The sequence below is a fragment of the Dendropsophus ebraccatus genome, chromosome 4 (genome assembly GCF_027789765.1).
Source record: "Dendropsophus ebraccatus isolate aDenEbr1 chromosome 4, aDenEbr1.pat, whole genome shotgun sequence".
NCBI classification, from domain to species: domain Eukaryota; kingdom Metazoa; phylum Chordata; class Amphibia; order Anura; family Hylidae; genus Dendropsophus; species Dendropsophus ebraccatus.
Genome location: NC_091457.1, coordinates 132,073,511 through 132,093,242, shown reverse-complemented (window position 1 = coordinate 132,093,242; position 19,732 = coordinate 132,073,511). Strand labels below are relative to the sequence as shown.

Sequence of the window (19,732 nt, the reverse complement as noted above, 5' to 3'; positions counted from 1 at the left end):
AGTAAACACGAGGCTTAAAAAGCAAGTACCCAGCTTAAACCATTATCCTCAGCATACAGATAGAAAGGTGCACAACCCTAGGTAAACATAATACGTCTGGTAGAACAATGGGATCAATTTCACATTGCACAAAGATTAAGTCATGATTAAGCAATAAAAGAAAGAATAAGAAGGAGGGGGGAGATACAAGAAAGCGTGGTCTATATTGTTTGTAAGTAAAGAAGTTGGGTTTAACCACATATTTAAATGAGAGGTTGTTATCAGACTAATTTGGGTCCCGGATCCTGAGATACATTGGCTGAATGTCATAAAACTGTTCAAGCAAACAAATGTGGTTCATACTCAACAACTTCTTAGTGGTTGATGATTAGATTCAATTCATAGAGCTCCCACAGAATTATAGGGGAAGGTACAGGATCTAAAGTAAGTTTTGAAATGTGTGTCTTTTGACATCCCTAACTTTGGAAATCACTTTCTTGAGTAGATTAGACCTTGTCAATTAAATAGGGGTAATGGGGGGGGGGGGGTAGAGAGTAGCTTTACATGATGCCATAGTGGGCCAGTGACCTGACCAGTTGATGGAGAGGAGTAAGAATATATGCAACAGGTAAACAGCTGGCTTTGTTGATGGAGATACACAATGGTCTAGCCCTAAACCTTCTCCTCACATGGCCTAGCCAGAAGACCGACAAACCTGTCTCATCAATAGCCTAAAGCCCTTATTACACAAGGTGATCTCCAGGATCAAGTGAGCGCCATCCTGCAGGTCAGCTCTTGCTTGCTTCTCATTCCCGGCTTGCTGCTAGCAGTATTACATGCTCCGACAGTGAGTGGGTAAGTGCGCGGGGAGACTCTAGGATTTAAAGATCCATAATCGTCCAGGCAGCCCATAGGAGATATCGGTGGTCTTCTGCCGCCACTCCTATTACACGGACCAACGGTAACAGATCGTTCCTATCTTAGTTGTTTGTCTTTCAACATGTTGAAAGACAATGATGAGCCTACATTGTTGATGTTGGCTGTTCGTTGCCTTCTATTACACAAAGCAATTATCAGCCGTAATGGCCAATAATCGCTTTGTGTAGTAGGGCCTTAAAATAGACTAGGTCACACACCCATTGAACAGGTCCCGCTCTTACCAGCTCTCTGGAGATAGGGGGTTGGACTTTCGAGACTCCTTCCTCAGAACATTCTGGTAGCTTCTAGTAGAAGCTGGTCTGAGGGAAAGTTGTGTGACAAGTTCCATGCATCCTTTTCATGTGATTCACCATAGGTTGCACCAAAGAGAAATATTTAGGTACATCCTACAGTGTAACACAATACGACATATTCTACACGTTAGCCTTACGAGATTCAGACCTTTTGAGAGATTCCTCAGCCACACCACAACTGTACACTACAACAGCTGGGGCCCGGGTACTGGGACACTTCATCATCATTAGCATGTACAGAGTTGTAGAAGTAGAATACTTTTTTAGCTTTCCTGTTGGAAATTGAATAGTTGATTGTAGCGAGAAGGCAGTTTAATTTGGGAGGTAATGTGTAGAAATAATGGGAGGGAGGGAGCGAGAGAAGGGAAAAAAAAAAAAAACTATAGAAACCAGAGGGGGAACAATAGGGAAAGAAGAGAAAAATAAGAAAGGGAGGAGAAGAGCAGGAGAGGAGGGAAAACAGCTGCCTAACAATGAAATTAGAGAATACTTATTGAAAAGTGTGTGAGACAGGGAATACAGAGATGCAAAAATAGACAGGAGTGACGCAAAGACCGAGGGCATGTGATAAGGGGATGTGGGGTGGTTTACAGGACCTGTGGTCAGCATAGACAAGCTGATCGGAAAATTTCCATTGTTTGCAACACCATGAGGATCCCATTACTTAAAGATGAAAATTCCCCACAAAACAGGACTTTCACTTCTGTAAGGAATTTCCCTTTCCAGGGACGGCATCTTTGCCATTGTTTCCCAATGTTCCTAAGTGCTCCCTGCTCAAACACATTACATCAGAGAATGTCCAAGGCTGTGATCATCCACGTTGCCGCCTAAATGGCTGCTAACAATAAAATTTAGTCTTGGCTGCTTGTGGTACATGTACCTCCGATTCATTACCTAGCCAACTATTTTACATATACAGTAGTGTTAAGTTAGTTTTACACGTTTTTGTGTTTGGACTTGTAGATTGACATGAAGTTGTTAATAACCTTTTATTATAATCTTAGATAAATTATTCTGCAAAATATTGCAGAGAATATATAGAAGTAGAATCATCTAGACGTTCGTTATAACCCTCCACGATGCTGAGAGCCACTCTGCATTCCTGTATAGCAGGGAGTGTGAAATAGCAAATAAAGCACAAAATCAAAACTGGAACACTCAGTCTGTGATAATCCTTTACAGAAAGTAAACGGAAGGAACATACGGCTGTTGAAAAAAGAGCAATGCCAGCATTTTTTCCTTTAAAGTTATTAAAAAATATATATAATCTGAAAAAAAAATGCTTCAGGTTTCCCTTTACTTTGAATTACTGAACTAACTTTTGCACATCCGCTAAAAATGCTGACAAATACTGACAATGCTGACAAATTTGTACACCCATCCGTATGTGTTTATAGATGTGTGTTTGCTCATTCTTGTGTTGAAACATCCATTTTGAGGGCACGTCTTCTCCCGCACAGGGCACCATGATAACATGATATCCTCAAATGATGAACCTCATATACAGTAAGTAGGCCAGTCACCATGGTATGGGAAACCCCCTCATATTGGGATCTTTGTCCCACTGTGCTTTAATGTCCTTACATTGTACGGTCACTTGAATTCCATGCTCGTGGGTCATCTGACATACTGTCTTCAGCCACTAGAACCAAAAAGAACATTTTTTATTAAACCATTCAAAGACTGGTGCACCATTTCTTCTTTCGTCCTTCAGTGCGTTTTTTGCACAAGCCCCCCCATTATATATTAGATTTAATGGGTGCTTCATGGAATAGTCATAGCTTGGACTTTTTTCATCTTTATAGTGTTGACCTTTCTACAGAGCTCTTTGGTCTTCATTAGAGATGAGTGAACCGGGTTCGGGTTCGAGTCCATCGGAACCCGAACATTCGGCATTTGATTAGCGGGGGCTGCTGAACTTGGATAAAGCTCTAAGGTTGTCTGGAAAACATGGATACAGCCAGTGACTATATCCATGTTTTCCACATAGCCTTAGGGCTTTATCCAACTTCAGCAGCAACCGCTAATCAAATGCCGAAAGTTCGGGTACGGATGGACTCGAGCATGCTCGTTGTTTGCTCATCTCTAGCCTTCATGTTATTTGCCTAGTGGTGTTACAGACTCCAAGGCCTTTTCGGAACAGGTATATTTTACTGCCATCATGTGACACTTCATTATACACAACTAGACTGCACTACATTCGTTCTATGAGTTGAATGTGTTGCAATGCAAAAAAAAAAACAGGAGCATATGTTGACAATGCACTGTATTACCAGAATTCCAGCTGCTAACCCTGCCTTAGTATTAGCTGTGAATGTTCATGCAATATGGCCCCTTGAACTTTGGTTAATAAATGGGCAGTTTCAATGTCGTTCTGTGTTCCCCAGGCTGTTACGTAATAACAGAGGCATTTGCACAATTAGGAATTAACTGTGAAGGAGAGAAGAACTGAAAGGCGTCTTCCAGAGAAAAGGGAACCAGTCCAAACCTGAAAAATACCGCCCAGTCAATTATTTTATATTCATAAAAAAAAAAAAAAAAGGTTTGGTACAGTGATCAGCATATATGGCTAATTATTTATTAGCCATTATATGTATACATTGTGGATACATTAATACTAATCTTTAGGCCTCATCTTTGTTCTTATAGGCGTATGCATTTCAGGAAATCTGAAACATGTTGTTCAACATACCTATAGACTCTTCTTGGGAGAAGCACCTATAGAAACATATACCTTAATGTTTAACCTCTATAGAAACAAGTGCATAACGTGCAGGTGTTTGACACTTTTTAGGTATACATTTCACATATATGTAAAATGTACATTCAAAAAGGTGATGTCTTAGGTCTGGTATAGATACTTCTATTACATAGTGAAGTTTCTGTGTGTAGTCTGTGGTGTGGACTGACCTCATCTATTTCAAGCTTTACTGAACAACTACAATTGGTCCGGTTTCTGCTTTCCAGCCTCTCTTCTCAGGGCCAGCCAGACGTGACATTGTGCTTTTCTCTTTGTGAAGGGTAAACTTCACACTTGACGCTACAGTTTACATCAGTTCAGAGTATCTAAAGCAATTGTATCTAAATGTAATTGTAAATATGTTTTTCTACTCACCATCAAATCTAGGCTCAAAAGGTTTATTTATTTCCTATTTCAGATGAGCATAGAGCATTGTGGGAGATCAGGTTACAGTTACACCTGTCGACGTTGTCAGGTCACATGACTATTGGATTTCAAGTTGCAAAGGAGTGGAATGTTTACAAATAAACTAAAAAGTCATAAGGAATAAACAAAGGGAATCTAATATGTTACTTGATATTTAGGCAGGCGACATTGTCTTTCCTGCGATTGGTTGGTATACCATGAAGTTACATTAGCATGATACAAAGATACTGTGAATATTTATCACTGTGTATGTCTCTCTCCAATAAATACTCTATTCATGGCCTAAATTTCATTAAAGTGTCACTGTTGTTTACATTTTTTTTGCAGACAGGCGATTTAAAAAAAAAAATTGTAATTGGGTTTATTAGCCGAAAAATGCATTTTTATCATGAAAAAGCAGTTTGAAGCTCTCCCCCCTGTCTTCTATGGTTTTCTATGGAGAGGGGAGGAGTGGAGGGAGATGAGGGACCCAAACAGGACAACAAAGAGTTAATTTACAGCTACATCACCGGGCTATCTCCTCTGAAGTCAGCACTGACCTCTCTGACCTCTAAATAAGGGCGGCTAATCTCCCTCCTCCCCCTCCATAGGTTACACAGGGCTCGACTGATGTAAAAGAGTCGAGATTTCCTGATAATGAGCAGTGAATGAGAGAGAGGAGGGAGGGGGGACCTGGGGAAAGTCTTTTTGAATGCAGATAATGGCAAAGTTTCTTAAAATCGCCTGTACTATTGATTTCTGCAAAGAAAAAACAACACACGACAGTGACACTAAGTAAGCCACACAATGCTGTTACATTCTGAAAACATGGAGCAGAAGTTATATAAGCAAATAATTGTACGCCTTCAAGGCAATGCAAAACCATTGGATTATGATATACATTTCAACCATCCTTATGCAGAATCGCTCTCTTATTACAGATTGTTGCTAGACCAACCAGGAGGAACCTGAATATGAATCATTATGCTAATAAGAAGAGCGCAGCAGAGAGCATGCTGGATATCGCCCTGCTGATGGCCAATGCTTCCCAGCTGAAAGCCGTCATTGAGCAAGGACCCAGCTTCTCATTCTATGTCCCACTCATCACTCTGATCACAATATCCCTCATCTTCCAGGTTGTGGTCGGGGTGCTCCTCATCTTCATTGGTTTGTATAATCTTATGATTTATGGCATTTTTATGTTTCACATTCTTTCATGGCTTACCCTTGGATTCCTTCAGGTTTTGATATTGGTCAGTCAATAGAAAGCTGTATACTTGTATGGTAGCTAATAGTTCTGTCCATGCAGATGCATAGTATAGACCTCCAATGCAGAACATGCAACCTAAAGAATACACAAGTTATATTAACTTTAAGTTTAAAGGGATTATCCAGGCTTAGAAAAACATGTCCACTTTCTTCCACTTTTTGGGTGTGGGTTCTGCAGCTCCATTCCATTGAAGTGAATGGAAGTGAACTGTAATACCACACACAACCTGGGGTGACGATCTTCTTTTTTTTTTTTTTTTAACCCTGGGTAACCCCTTTTAGGCCTGGCTTCACACATTTCTACTATGACTAGATGAGCCATTTATTTAGAGCCAGGGACTAGATTAGACCTCATCATGTGATGTCAGTATTAACCATGGATTTACAGCTCCCGCCGAATCATGTCTGGGTTTAGTGGCAGACATTCTTTCATGCATGCTCCTTTGTTATGTAGCCATTTGGTTTTGTTTCCTATTAGGCTGCAGATGTGTATAATCTGTCAGTGTTTGTTACGGTGTAAGAGGAGTAGTCGCTAGTTTATGACTGCTGATCCTTCTAGGCGCTAACAATGTGGTCTCTCTTCCAGTAAAATATGACCTCAATAATCCGGCCAAGCACACCAAACTGGACAACCTAGAGAACGCTGCCACTGGTCTCGTGTTCATCATCGTTGTGGTCAACGTGTTTATTACAGCATTTGGGGTGCAGAAACCAGCGGATGGATCTACAAGAGTATAAAACTACAGGTAAACTCAAGTATAGGTTAATGCACAATACACAGTAAGTCAGTATGATGACAAATCCAGGGCTTATATCAGCGTATTACAGGGACAATCATCTAGTTCTAGACCACAGGTGTCAAACTCAGGCTCTCCAGCTGTTACAAAGCTACAATTCCCATCATGCCTGGACAGCCAAAGCTAAATCTCTGGCTGTCCAGCCATAATGGGAATTGTAGTTTTGCGACAGCTGGCGGGCCTGAGCTAGCACAAACATACTGTACTGTTTCAGAAATTTAAGATTGGGGTGAAATTCACCTTCCGGCAGGACAGCAACCCCTGTTATGATTTGAAGTCCTGGTGTTTTATGTTGCATAGTGTTTGCCATGTTGTGGAGATCAAATGGTACAAAATCCAAAAGTCCATTTTATTTCCAGATTATAATACAATGAAACAAGGGAGTGAATACTTCTGCAAAGCTTAGAAGGCTTACCTACAGGCCTATGTGACACCACAGATAAGTTATCATCATGTGCACAACACAGCACAACATGGAGCACAACACCCATTGACAAACACTGCTTTGTTACATTTCTAAGGGATGTATTACATGGCCTGACGTTACACTGTAAGCAAGCACAGATCTACTAGAGCAGCTACCGAGCCTCAATGATTGTGCATGAGGGCTGCACAGAAATCATTAATGATGTCTGTGCAGCCCTTGCTTTTTACATGGAAAATAATTTAGTTTATACTTGCCCATGGTCCCCTGGTGCACTGCAACCTTTCCTTGTGTTCTCTGCTCGCTGCAGCTGACACCTCTGGCACCGTGTCTTTGGTGACAGACTGCTCAGTCAACCACTGGCTGTGACAGGACAGTCCCGCGGCCAGTGATTGGCTGAGAAGCCTGTCAGTAAAGGTGACACTGTCACCCTCTTTGTGCATTCTGACATCTATACACAGGTGTAAAGGGTAAATTTAGCGGTTTTCCTACCTTATTTTATATCATACGTCATGGTGCTTGTTCAAGTAAATAGTAATCTTTTATCAACTGCAGATTGTGTTGAATGGGTGGGGCCTCGTGGTATTAGCGCCACTTAGCCCTGCCCACAACGCCACAGTTGGCCCCGCCCCCTTGATGCCCATTGGTGGGCCGACCTAGAGGGGGTGGGGCCTAGACCCTTAGGCCAGCCTGTTCCAATGGCCGGCGAGGGGGCGGGGCCAACGGGTTGTTGTGGGCGGGGCTAAGTGGCGCTAATGCCGCAAGGCCCCATCCACTTAACAGAATCTGCAGTTGATAAAAGATGACTTTTTACTTGAACCAGCACTATGACGTATGATATAAAATAAGGTATGAAAACCGCTAAATTTACCCTTCACACCTGTGTAGAGATGTCAGAAGGCAAAAAGGGAGAAATTTTAAGAGAAATGTTAGCAGTGTCTGCAGTAAGCTGGGAAAAGGCAGCAGGACACCAGGGAGCCTGGAGAGGCAAGTATAAACTTTATTATTTTTTTTACACTGTCTTCAGCCATCGACCACGCATCACAATTGCATGTAGAGATGTGTAGCCGGCGGCCGATGATTTTTACACACACTGAATCAGCTTTTCGGCTGATTGCTGTCTTTATTCCATGTAATGTATCAGTGTAATAGAGCCCTTAGATATAAAGAACCTGGTAATTGTTTAAAGAGGAGCTGCTGGCAGCAAGGAGGTACACAAGGCCCAAATCAAGGCAGCAACTGAGCACCAATCATTCAGATCAGCGATCGTCTGCAGAGCCTTTACATGGATTGAATGATTGCAGGATTGTCTGTGCAGTCAGTTTATATGCATTGTTATCGGCCGCTCATCCCCTGCCTAGACAAGGAGATGTGCGGCAGGTAACTATTTATATGGCCACACAAAAGATTCAGTCAGCCAAATCCTTAGCTTATCACTGGCCTCTTAACGCCAAATGTCGGGTAAATGAGAGTTTCTAGGAATACTACCATACCCATAATCTGCCCCTGCAAAAAGGGCTGAATGCTCACTTTTTCAGTTTATTTATAGATTTCAATGAATTCTTGGAAAATATGTTCCTGAATAGTTATTTCATGGGGAATACAAGTATTTACTAAATTGGACAGGTCATGGGAGGCCACAGGTCCACTTTATATGGTTTTTATATCCTATTCGCCCTAACCTCACATATTTACCTCAAATGATCTATTCCACAAGCCCAAGACCACAGAAGCCAGGGTTTCCATACGTAACCTAACACGATGGATTAATGTTGGAATGAACAGCTTAGTACAGTACAGGCTGTATGTGCACCATACATATTTATATGCTGTATCTATACTGTGCACCAGGCTCTGGATAATGAATGGCTGTATCTATACTATGCACCAGGCTCTGGATAAGAATGGCTGTATCTATACTATGCACCAGGTTCTGGATAATAAATGGCTGTATCTATACTGTGCACCAGGTTCTGGATAATGAATGGCTGTATCTATACTATGCACCAGGTTCTGGATAATAAATGGCTGTATCTATACTATGCACCAGGTTCTGGATAATAAATGGCTGTATCTATACTATGCACCAGGTTCTGGATAATGAATGGCTGTATCTATACTATGCACCAGGCTCTGGATAAGAATGGCTGTATCTATACTATGCACCAGGTTCTGGATATGGAATGGCTGTATCTATACTATGCACCAGGCTCTGGATAATGAATGGCTGTATCTATACTATGAACCAGGCTCTGGATAATAAATTGCTGTATCTATACTATGCACCAGGCTCTGGATAATAAATGGCTGTATCTATACTATGCACCAGGTTCTGGATAATGAATTGCTGTATCTATACTATGCACCAGGTTCTGGATAATGAATGGCTGTATCTATACTATGTACCAGGCTCTGGATAATGAATTGCTGTATCTATACTATGCACCAGGCTCTGGATAATAAATGGCTGTATCTATACTATGCACCAGGTTCTGGATAATGAATTGCTGTATCTATACCATATACCAGGTTCTGGATGATGATTGGCTCTTTGTTTATATGCTGTATATGTAATAGAACAACTTCTCATATATAAATTCTCATATAGTCTCATATATACACGTTGAGTTCTTTATCTGTCTTTTCACAGATATTAAAGAACTGAATAGAGAAGATTTATTTATGGCACAGATATCCTATACTGTCGATGTATTTGTAATGAAGATACTGGTGACCGAGACATTTCAAGCTTTCCCACTTGCCTACTTCCCCTGTAGTCAACATGTGGATTAAGTGCTGGGATTTTTCTATCCTCATTCCGGATAAATCTTTAGACAAAACACATGGAAGTTATTCAGATTGTACTATCACTTCTGACGTTGTGCGTCCCTCGGAGGATACAGCTGGCAGAAAAACAGAGAGATTCAGATGACGTCACCTTGGACCAGACCTGAACATGTGTGCCTAGTCCAACAACTCTTCTCCACCACAATAATGGTCATTCAGAAGGTTATATCATCTGGAGAAGGGTTATGAATCACGCTGCATGACTTTATATCTAACTCAATGGGGGCGATGATGGATGGGCCGTCTAAGCTGGAATACTACAACGTCACATGATTCCCTGGTGGTCTTGTCCACTGTTCTGTAGCCATTTACTAGCATGATGTAAATACATCAGTTTTAGTTTTTTTTTTTTAACAAGATATTTTTTTTTTATTTTAAGGAACAAAAGAATTTTGTTACATTGAGCAAATCTGGACAACATGGAGTAGCTGTGTTTAGGTAATAATGTAGGGAAATGTATGCAAAACGTATACAGCTATTTGGTTACATGGTGTAGACAGGAATTCTCATGTTTGATGGTTGGTGCATATCTTATAATTCTGACGGAATTTAGATTGGTTTACGGCTTGACTAGTCTAGAGTAGATGAACGGGCTATTGGCGGGGCTTGTTCTAGGCTAATGTGGGCCTTAGGCTATTAAGGTATAACAGACCCCGATTACCCTCTCGTTACAGAAATCCGCTCACTTTGGGCACCGTAATGCCAAATTAGATAGGCTGTGCCCTCTATTATTGGGTAGCAATAACCTGTGCATTGGTTATGTATGTTCTTCCAATGATCTGTTATTTATTTATTTTTTTTTATAAGGGGTGTTACAGGGTGTGGCGTTACAAAGCACCAGTTCAATATTTGTAGCTGACCTATGGCTATGCTATACTGTAAATGGTATCTTTTACTTGACAAGTAGATCAGATCATTGTTACCCAGGGAAAAGTGCCTTCACCCTAGTGTGTCTGTGTGTAACGGCATCTTGTCAGAAGTCCTCATCACTCCTCATCACATAACCATAAATCATATGAATCATTTTGCCCAATCATTATATAATAGAGTAGCCATCATGTATTTGTCTATTGAGGCTCTTTTCTTTACTTTTTCTTGATTACAAATAAAAGGGAAGTTAAGCACTGCCACAATGTCTGTCTCTGCCCTGTGAACTTGTGTAGAACAGTCTATAGAAGACCAAATCCCCAGCATCCTCTTGGATGCTCTCCCTGGCTTGCTAGCATGGTCCTTGCTGCAGCTGTGTATGTGTCTATGCCAAGACTTCATAGTCTCTGGTGTCCCAGCATAGAAAGAAAAATGTCTTGATTCATTACTTAAAGGGGTTATCCAGCGAAAAAAGTTTTTCTTTTAACTGGTTTTAGAAAGTTATATAGATTGTAATTTACTTCTATTTAAAAATCTCGAGCCTTCCCATACTTATCAGCTGCTGTATGTCCTGCAGGAAGTGGTATATTCTTTCCAGTCTGACACAGTGCTCTCTGCTGACATCTCTGTCCGAGATAGGAACTGTCCAGAGCAGTTCCTGTCTCATACAGAGGTGGCAGCAGAGAGCACTGTGTCAGACCGAAAAGAAAACAACATTTCCTGCAGGACATCCAGCAGCTGATAAGTATGGGAAGACTTCAGATTTTTAAATAGGACTTAAAGGGGAACTCCAGGCAGAGGTTAAAAAAAAATGAAACTTCTGCAGAAGCATATGGGGGGGGGGGGGGGAGGGGAATGTTCTGTATTATGTTTGTCTTTCCTCGTTAAGCAGTTCCCAGAATGCAATGCTTTCCCTCCGCTGATCATCACAGTCCCCCACCCATCACAATCAGTAAAATTAGTGCAGCAGCTGCTTCTGGCCGGTCAGAGATGGTGAATCACTCAGGGGATTGGGGGATCCAGCCTAGCCTCCTGTGACATCACGCCCTGTCCCCTGTCTGCATCATCAGCCTGTGCTCAGCAAACACACACAATGTGAGACAGAGGCATAGAATATTTGTCTCCTAAGGTGGGAGAGCAGAGGGAGCAGGAGACAATGTGAATTGGCACAGGGGCCTTTTTTTTCTTCACTTCCTGGATTTCTATCGGCTACCAGTGTAGCAGAACCGCACAGATACGGTAATTCATTATATAAACACTTCTATATAACTTCTAATGTACTTTTAATAGAATTTAATACGTTTTTCTTATCCGGAGTTCCCCTTTGATTACAGATCTATATAACTTGCTGAAACCAGTTGATTTGAAAGAGATTTTTGCTGGATAACCCCTTTAAGGACTGACACAGGTTGAAGCTTGGACTCTCCTTTTATAGGACATTTCAGTCCACTGGGTCTCTGAAATAAAATTACAGACTGTTCTTATAGAGGCAAGGACATACTGTAGAATTGGTCTGTGAAGATTAGAAGCCAATGAAATAAATACTCACTGACCCCCATGAGAAATGACATCTCTATTATCAAAGTGCTTGATATAGCATAGTAGCACCCTGTTCTCCTTATTGATTAAAGAAGTATTCCTATTTGGGAATTAGGGCTCCATAGCTTCTAGTTTGTATGCACAGTGGAGACTAACTGCCAGTACTTACAGGACTGAGACTTTATTTGAACTGAGCATGTGTGACCATCTTAGTTGATGCCATAAGGTGGTTGTAACCAGGGGCAACAGGTTATCAAACCATACATGTATACATTTGAAATATTTACAGTATGTATCTGTTTAGACCTATTCTATCTTTAAGGGGAAACCCTTTAAGGGCTTAATGTTAGAATTTAAGGGATAATTTTGTCATGTGTATGCAGGTAACGATCAAACGACTAATGAAAAATTTGTTTGTTGTTGATCTGACCATAAAATCATTGTTAATCGTTCACAAATCTTTCAGGGTATGTACACATTATTCGCTCGTTGTTATGATCGTTCCTATACTCTATATACTAGAGCAGGGATGAGGAGCCTCCAGCTGTTGCAAAGACTACAATTCCCATCATGCCTGGTGCCTAGATTATACAAATGATCATTCGAGAGGTTGGACCTACATCTCTTATGTCCTTTGTATGTTCCATAGATGTCCCAGATGGAAAGACCCTTTTTTATTTTGCTAATGCTAGAGAGCTAGTAAAGGAGTCTTTGATTAAAGGGGTTATCCAGCGCTACAAAAACATGGCCTCTTTCCCCCCTCTCTTGTCTCCAGTTCAGGTGTGGTTTGCAATTAAGCTTCATTCACTTCAATGGAACTGAGCAGCAAAACCCCACCCAAACTGGAGACAAGAGGGGGAAAAGTGGCCATGTTTCTGTAGCGCTGGATAACCCCTTTAATGACTGGAGGACTATGTAATATCTGAGCCACGTGTATAGTATGAACCCACAAGGCTGAATTCACATTGGTTGAAAAATTTGTAGCCTGCAGATTTTTTATTTTTTTTGTTAAAAATAGAGCAAATCTGCACCATTGTTGAGCTGTGGATCTGAAAATCCTTGGCACATCTGTGCCATTAATAAAATATATAGCATTGTTTCTCTTCGGCTACTGTAATCCTGCAGGAAATTCCACAGCTTTTCTGTAAATTCACCCAGATGTTGGGTTCCCACACACCAGTAATATGTTGCATGATCTGTTACTGCATGTTTTATTGCAATGCAATTATTATTGGTGACACCAGCTTGGACCCTGTGACCAGCGGCCAGGCTGGCACTTGTGGCTGTGATATATATGTAATATGTACGCTCCTATTGTACTTGTGTGAAATGGCCTTAAAGTGCTGTTTAGAATCCATAAAACACTGAAATGCAATATGGCCATGGCCTGACATATCACACACTGGTGCTACCATTTCCTTTCCCAATAGTCCTCCTCCTGGTATGAATCCTCAATGTAAAATCATGGAAAAGCCCTTTAACTCTTCTGTATCACACCTTGTTCATTTGCTGGATTACTGTGATGTGATTGTTTCTTACTCAATAAGCTATTATCAGTCTCTATCCGGTAGCACACGACCATTGTGTCTCATATAGCCCCTAAAAGGGGTTCTCCAGCGCTACAAAAACATGGCCACTTTCTTCCAGAGTCAGCCCCACTCTTGTCTCCAGCTTGGGCGGGGTTTGCTGCACAGTTCTATTGAAGTGAATGGAGCTTAATTGCAAACTGCACCTGAACTGGAGACAAGAGTCGTGTTGTCTCTGAAAGAAAGTGGCCGTGTTTTTGTAGCACCTGATAACCCCTTTAACATTTTTTTTAGAACTAGATCGGATCCCTGAGATTAGGATTATAAAGTTTTGCTCGTGATAATTGCTGTTTGGCTAGGTTTGCACACCGTCTTTTTTTTTTTTTTGGCCGTTTGACTTCGTCATTTTGAGGCCAAAAAAAGATGGTGTGTGAACCTAGCCTTTAGATGTGGTCTCAATTTGTGAATTGAGGATGTTGTGTGGTCGTGGCCTTATTGTTACATAAAACATTAACTGTATAGAAACCAGAGCTGTCTAAATCATTATTAGGCTGTGTTCTCACTTCGGGGGAAAGGCGGCCGTCCCATATTATTGGCGACTGTTAATATCTCATGATATATAGCTCATGATCTTTATTAGCGGCCGTCAATATTACGGCCGCCTTTCCTCGCTGTATTCCTGCAGTGGGAACACAGCCCTACACTGAAGAATATAAAGTAAAATTCCTTCAATTCAGCATCCAGTATTCCCGCACTGCCTGATAAAACAACATATTCTCCATATTCTCTGCAATATCCTTGTGCTTGGGTCTGGATTATCTCATGTCGCTGCATGTTTCTTAGTTTCATGGTGCAGAATGCTTGTAAGCTGACACCTACTGGACTAGAGGAATTTTACTGTATACACTGTATATATTATACATGGTATGTGTGTTTATCTGTCACCCTTTTAAAATGTTAACTTCCACATGTACACTGAAACATAGATTGGATATAATGTACACATATGCAAGATGTTGTTCTTCCGAAGATCAAATTTATATAAAACCACTTGTACCTTATGTGCATTTTTATATGCTTTGTTTTATTAAAGTTATTTTTAAGACCCTTGTAGTGTTTTTCTTGATGTCTCGCTGTCATTTTCTAACCAGTAAAATGGCCGACATTGCCTGCAGCCTAGTCATGTTTAAATACAAATGTGTAATCTTTATGCGCCATCTAGTGGTAGAGGGACAGCACTGTTTTGGCTGCATTGTTTTCACAGGTTTTCTGGGAACATAGAACATTTGGCAATTTAGACATAGGCAACATAGAAGAAAACATAGGTGTTTTTTATTTTATTTTTAGAAGCAATGGAAAATAATGAATATTGGAAAGTTGTTTTTTTTCTAATTCCCTATACCTAACTAACATAGGCATCATTAGAGCCCCACAGAGGATGTCTTACTGTCTATTCTATGCTTTGTTTACACATCGACATTATACACCTCAAGATAAAATCCACCCTACACTGGATTGCATCGACTATTGAATTCAGTAGGTAACCACACTACTTTACAGCCATAACTATTCCACTAGTAATAAGTGCATGGTTCTGTTTTTGGCTTCATTTTCAATTTCAAATTGTGATTTGCATAAAACATCAGAAGAAATCACCCCACCACCGCGGATGCTTCCTGAAATTTGATTTCTTCTCACCTGCAGATAACCTGCAGGTTTTACATTCTAACCATAGGACAGGTACACCTGTTATCATGTTGTAAAACAAAGCTATACTTACCAGAAATCCAGGTCTCCTGAAGATTCTTTGTTTCATGCTGGTTGCAAAAGACAGTAAACACATGAGGTCTCGGCCAGTACAGAGAGTCGCGGCTCAATGTGTCCATCAGTCACATGACTGCCTTCTCTGTGAGCGCTCAGATGGCCTGGGATACACAAAAGGAAGTGCCTCGTTTTCCATGGTAACTAAAAAATAATGTAAATTGCAAACTTGCTTTATATCACATCTACTGTTAATTTAGATTTTGAAAGTTATAACGGCAGGTACAATTGCGGTGGTGATACTGTGCTAAGATCTGTATAGATTGCTGCTAATTAAAGGGGTGATCCAGCGAAAATCTTTCTTTCAAATAAACTGGTTTCAGATAGTTATATAGATTTGTAGTTTCCCTTACGTCCCATTGGCATCACAACGATAGGGGTATTTTCGCCCCAGGGACGAAGGTATTTTAATGAAAACAATAGCAAAGCTTTTATTAATCCCTCCTACAGGAAGTATAAATAGGCCCCTCCCCATAGATACATCAGTCTTTTTTCTTCGTCCTAGTGACTAGCCCCAAGGGACCTTGCTCCCTCCTTATTTCATTGTGGGTATTACTATCTGTGTTACTATATTATTCTACCTTAGGTGCAGGACCGGGATTCCTTGTCCCTGCATGTGTTATCCATGATCCGATGTTTGGCCCTGTTGTGGTACAGGTAAACCGGACCTCTTTTTCGGCAATACGGACACCATCTTGGTCGAGTCATCCTTCTGCGGCGACGGGCTTCTGCGCAGGCGCATGCGTTCCACAGCCGCCATTTTCAAGCGCAGGTTCCTGACGTCATCACGGGAGGCCGGAAGTGTGCGCGGCTTGTTCGCCGGCGGCGTCGGCTTCGCTGACAGGCTCCTGTTCATTTAAAGGAGCTCCTTTCTCCAGGTAGGACTAGGTCTGACTTCCTGAGTCCTACCTAAGGCTTATAGAGAGTTTTTCCTGTGCCGCTATCGCCGATATTATCTCTTTCAGCCTCTGCAGATTGTGTCAATGTAAGTAGAACTTTGCTGCCATCTAGTGGTCTTACTGCAGTATGACATGGTATATAGAGTTCAGGCTAGGCCTGTACATATATTAGAAACTTGTTTTGTGATATAAAAAACTTTATTATTAGATGTCTGCCATGGAAACTAGCCCATCGGGGAAAAGAACTTCCAAGCGTAAACATCTAGCTTGTGTGGATTGCGAGAATCCTTTGCCGGATGGATATGAATATCGTACGCACCACCTATCAACTATAAGGTTCCAATTTCTGATATTCATGATGTCTGATTATTATATATGTATATTACAGTACGTTGTACTTCATGCCGCCCAAAAAATTCCGGAGAGCCAGATACTCAGGATGTTGTCATATGGGTGAAGGAAATGTTGAGAAATCCCTTGCCAATAGAGACTGTCGCTATAAGAAGAAATCTAAGCGTAGTATTTCTCCTTCTGCCTCCCATCCTGTGAGTATGGATTATTTGGGTACATAGCAGGGATATGATTACCCTAGCTAAGGTTATGTTTTTTTTCTACCCTAGGGGTCAGAATTTAAGGTGATAGATGAGGTCGGTTCTTCCTCCTCGTCTGATTCATCTTCACCATCTGAGGATGAAAAAGAGATTTTCAAGGGTTATTTCCCTATGGACAGCATCTATAAACTTCGCAGAGCTGTTCAGGCTGAAATTCACCCTGAAGAAATCGAGGATGGAGCCTCCGCTTCGAAAAAGCCTAGGGCTTTTTCAATTGGAGAAACATCCATGTCGATGCTGTATACTGAGTGGAAGAAACCAGAAAAAGCTCTGGTTTTAAGTAAGAAATTCAAAACCTTGTATGTCCTCAAGGAGGAGCAATGCAAGGATTGGGCTGATCCTCCCAAAGTAGATACTGCTATAGCCAAACTATCCAAGAATACTGTCTTGCCCGCTGAGGATGGTTCTAATCTCAAAGACCCAATGAATAGGAGAATTGAAGTAGCTTTTAAATGATCATACACGGCAGCAGCTGCCCAAGGGGCAGTTGCTATATCTGCATTTGAGGTATCCAGAAGTCTTAGAAGATGGCTGGCTAAAGTTTAGGAGGATCTCGAGTCTGGAGTGAACCGGGACAAGGTCCTCCGTTCCTTCAAAAAAGTCAATATGGGAGTTGACTTTTTGTGTGATGCAGCTTCACAAGAGACTCGCTTAGCAGCTAAGACAATGGCCCTCTCAACTGCTGGTCGCCGTGCCCTATGGTTAAGACCATGGGCTGGTGATTCTAACTCTAAGTTTCAGCTATGCAATTTGGAGTATCAACCGGGACGACTGTTCGGCTCGGAGTTAGATAAAATCATGGAGGAGATGTCGGACAAAAAGGGTAAGTCCTTACCCCTTTCTTATATTAGTGGTTCATACAAAAAACCTCGCGGATCCTTTCGTAGAGGCAGATCTCCTCAACGTGGAAAGAGCTGTTACCAGTCCCGAGGTAGAGGAAAATATTACAACAGAAGAGGTACCGGCAAGCAGCAAAAAGATTCTACCAAGAAGCCGGATTTCTGACGCCAGAGGCATACCTGTGGGGGGTTGTCTTACTCTGTTTCTTCCTGCTTGGGAAAAACTAATAAAAGATGTATGGGTGATAAGCATTATTCAAAGTGGTTATGTGCTTCCTTTGTTTCTCCTCCCCCCCCCCCCCCCCCCCCCCAAGGTTTCTGGTGTCGCATTATCTAGGTCCTGTAAAACATCCTATTATAGAAAAAGAAATCTTTCACCTGTTGGACATAGAAGCTCTAGAAGAGGTTCCTCTGTCAGACGTCGGTCTGGGAGTATACTCTCCGATTTTTCTCGTACCGAAGCCGTCTGGAAAGTGGAGGCTTATTATCGATCTGCGTTACTTGAACAGATTCATGGTAAAAAAGAAATTTCGCATGGAAAATATCAGATCCCTAAAAACAGTCCTCCAGGAGGGTGACTTTATGGTATCAATAGACCTCCAGGACGCATACCTGCACGTTCCCATTCTGCCAGCGCACAAAGTATCTGCGGATCGCCATTCAGCTGCACGGGAAGGTAAGACATCTTCAGTTCAAGGTTCTTCCCTTCGGCATAACATCAGCCCCCTTTGTGTTCACAAAGGTGGTGTCGGCCATGATGGTTATCTTCAGACTTCAGGGAATAAAGATCATTCCCTATCTAGACGACTGGTTGATTATGGCTCAGACTCTTCTGAGCACTCAGCTGAATTATGTCTTGGACATTCTTCAGCAGTTAGGGTGGCTGATCAACCACGAGAAGTCGGAATTGGTGCCATCCAGAATAAAGAATTTCTTGGGTTTCATCATAGATTCCACACAGATAAAACTGTTCCTCTCAACACCCAGGCTGTTACGTATACAGAGGGGAGCCCAGTTTCTCATTCCTCCTCGTCAAGTGTCTCTTCGGACCCTAATGAGTTTCCTGGGACTCCTTTCATCAGCCGCAGAGGCAGTTCCATTGGCACTATGGCATATGAGGTACCTCCAGAGAGAAGTCCTGACGACTTGGAACCGGAGTCTGGAAGATTTGGAAGTATTACATGTCTTGTCGACAGAAACCCGACAGACCCTAACCTGGTGGAGACAAGTGAAGCATGGAGCCTCCATAACCAAACCCCAGTGGATTACGATCACCACAGATGCTTCAGGTTCGGGATGGGGTGCGCATCTAGAAGAGAGTATTGCGTCAGAGACATGGAACAGTCAAGAATCATCCCTTCCATCAAATGTACGGGAACTCAGGGCTATCTACCTAGCCCTTCAACACTTCGCTCCGAGGTTGTTACAGAAGGCTGTAAGAATCAGGACAGACAACACTGCTTGTGTCGCCTATATCAACAAGCAGGGAGGTACCAGGTCGCCTCTACTTCTCAGGGAAGTAGAACACATCTTCAAGTGGGCGGAACCCCGGATAGCCAGACTATCTGCTCTTCATATCAGAGGTATTCACAACACTCTGGCGGATCGTTTGAGCCGGGGAATGGTCGCTTTCAAGGAAAGTGTTCCTACAGTTAACCAAAAGATGGGGAAATCCTCAGATAGATCTTATGGCATCAGCAAGCAATGCCAAACTGAGGAGGTTTTGTTCCCTGTATTCAGCCGACAATACAACGACTGTGGATGCTATGTCAATTCCATGGAATTTTCAGATGGCTTACATATTTCCGCCCATCTCGATGATCCCCAGAGTTCTGGTGAAGATCAGATTGGATCAGGCATCAGTGATCATAATTATGCCATTTTGGCCGAAGAGGTCTTGGTTCACCCTGCTCATGAACATGAGCAGGGGCGAGTTC

The 19,732-nt window shown here is 41.9% G+C and overlaps 1 protein-coding gene across 1 annotated transcript in view; it reads left to right on the top strand.

The window, feature by feature from the left end:
* NINJ1 (ninjurin 1) overlaps positions 1 to 11,403 on the top strand; it is a 34,969-nt gene extending 23,566 nt beyond the window's left edge. Inside the window, exons 2-4 of the mRNA XM_069967071.1 lie at positions 5,298 to 5,523; positions 6,212 to 6,371; positions 9,497 to 11,403. Of these exons, the coding sequence (XP_069823172.1) occupies positions 5,298 to 5,523; positions 6,212 to 6,363 (378 nt within the window). The 3' untranslated portion in view covers positions 6,364 to 6,371; positions 9,497 to 11,403. The remainder of the gene's footprint in view (positions 1 to 5,297; positions 5,524 to 6,211; positions 6,372 to 9,496) is intronic.
* The last annotated feature ends 8,329 nt before the right edge of the window (positions 11,404 to 19,732 follow it).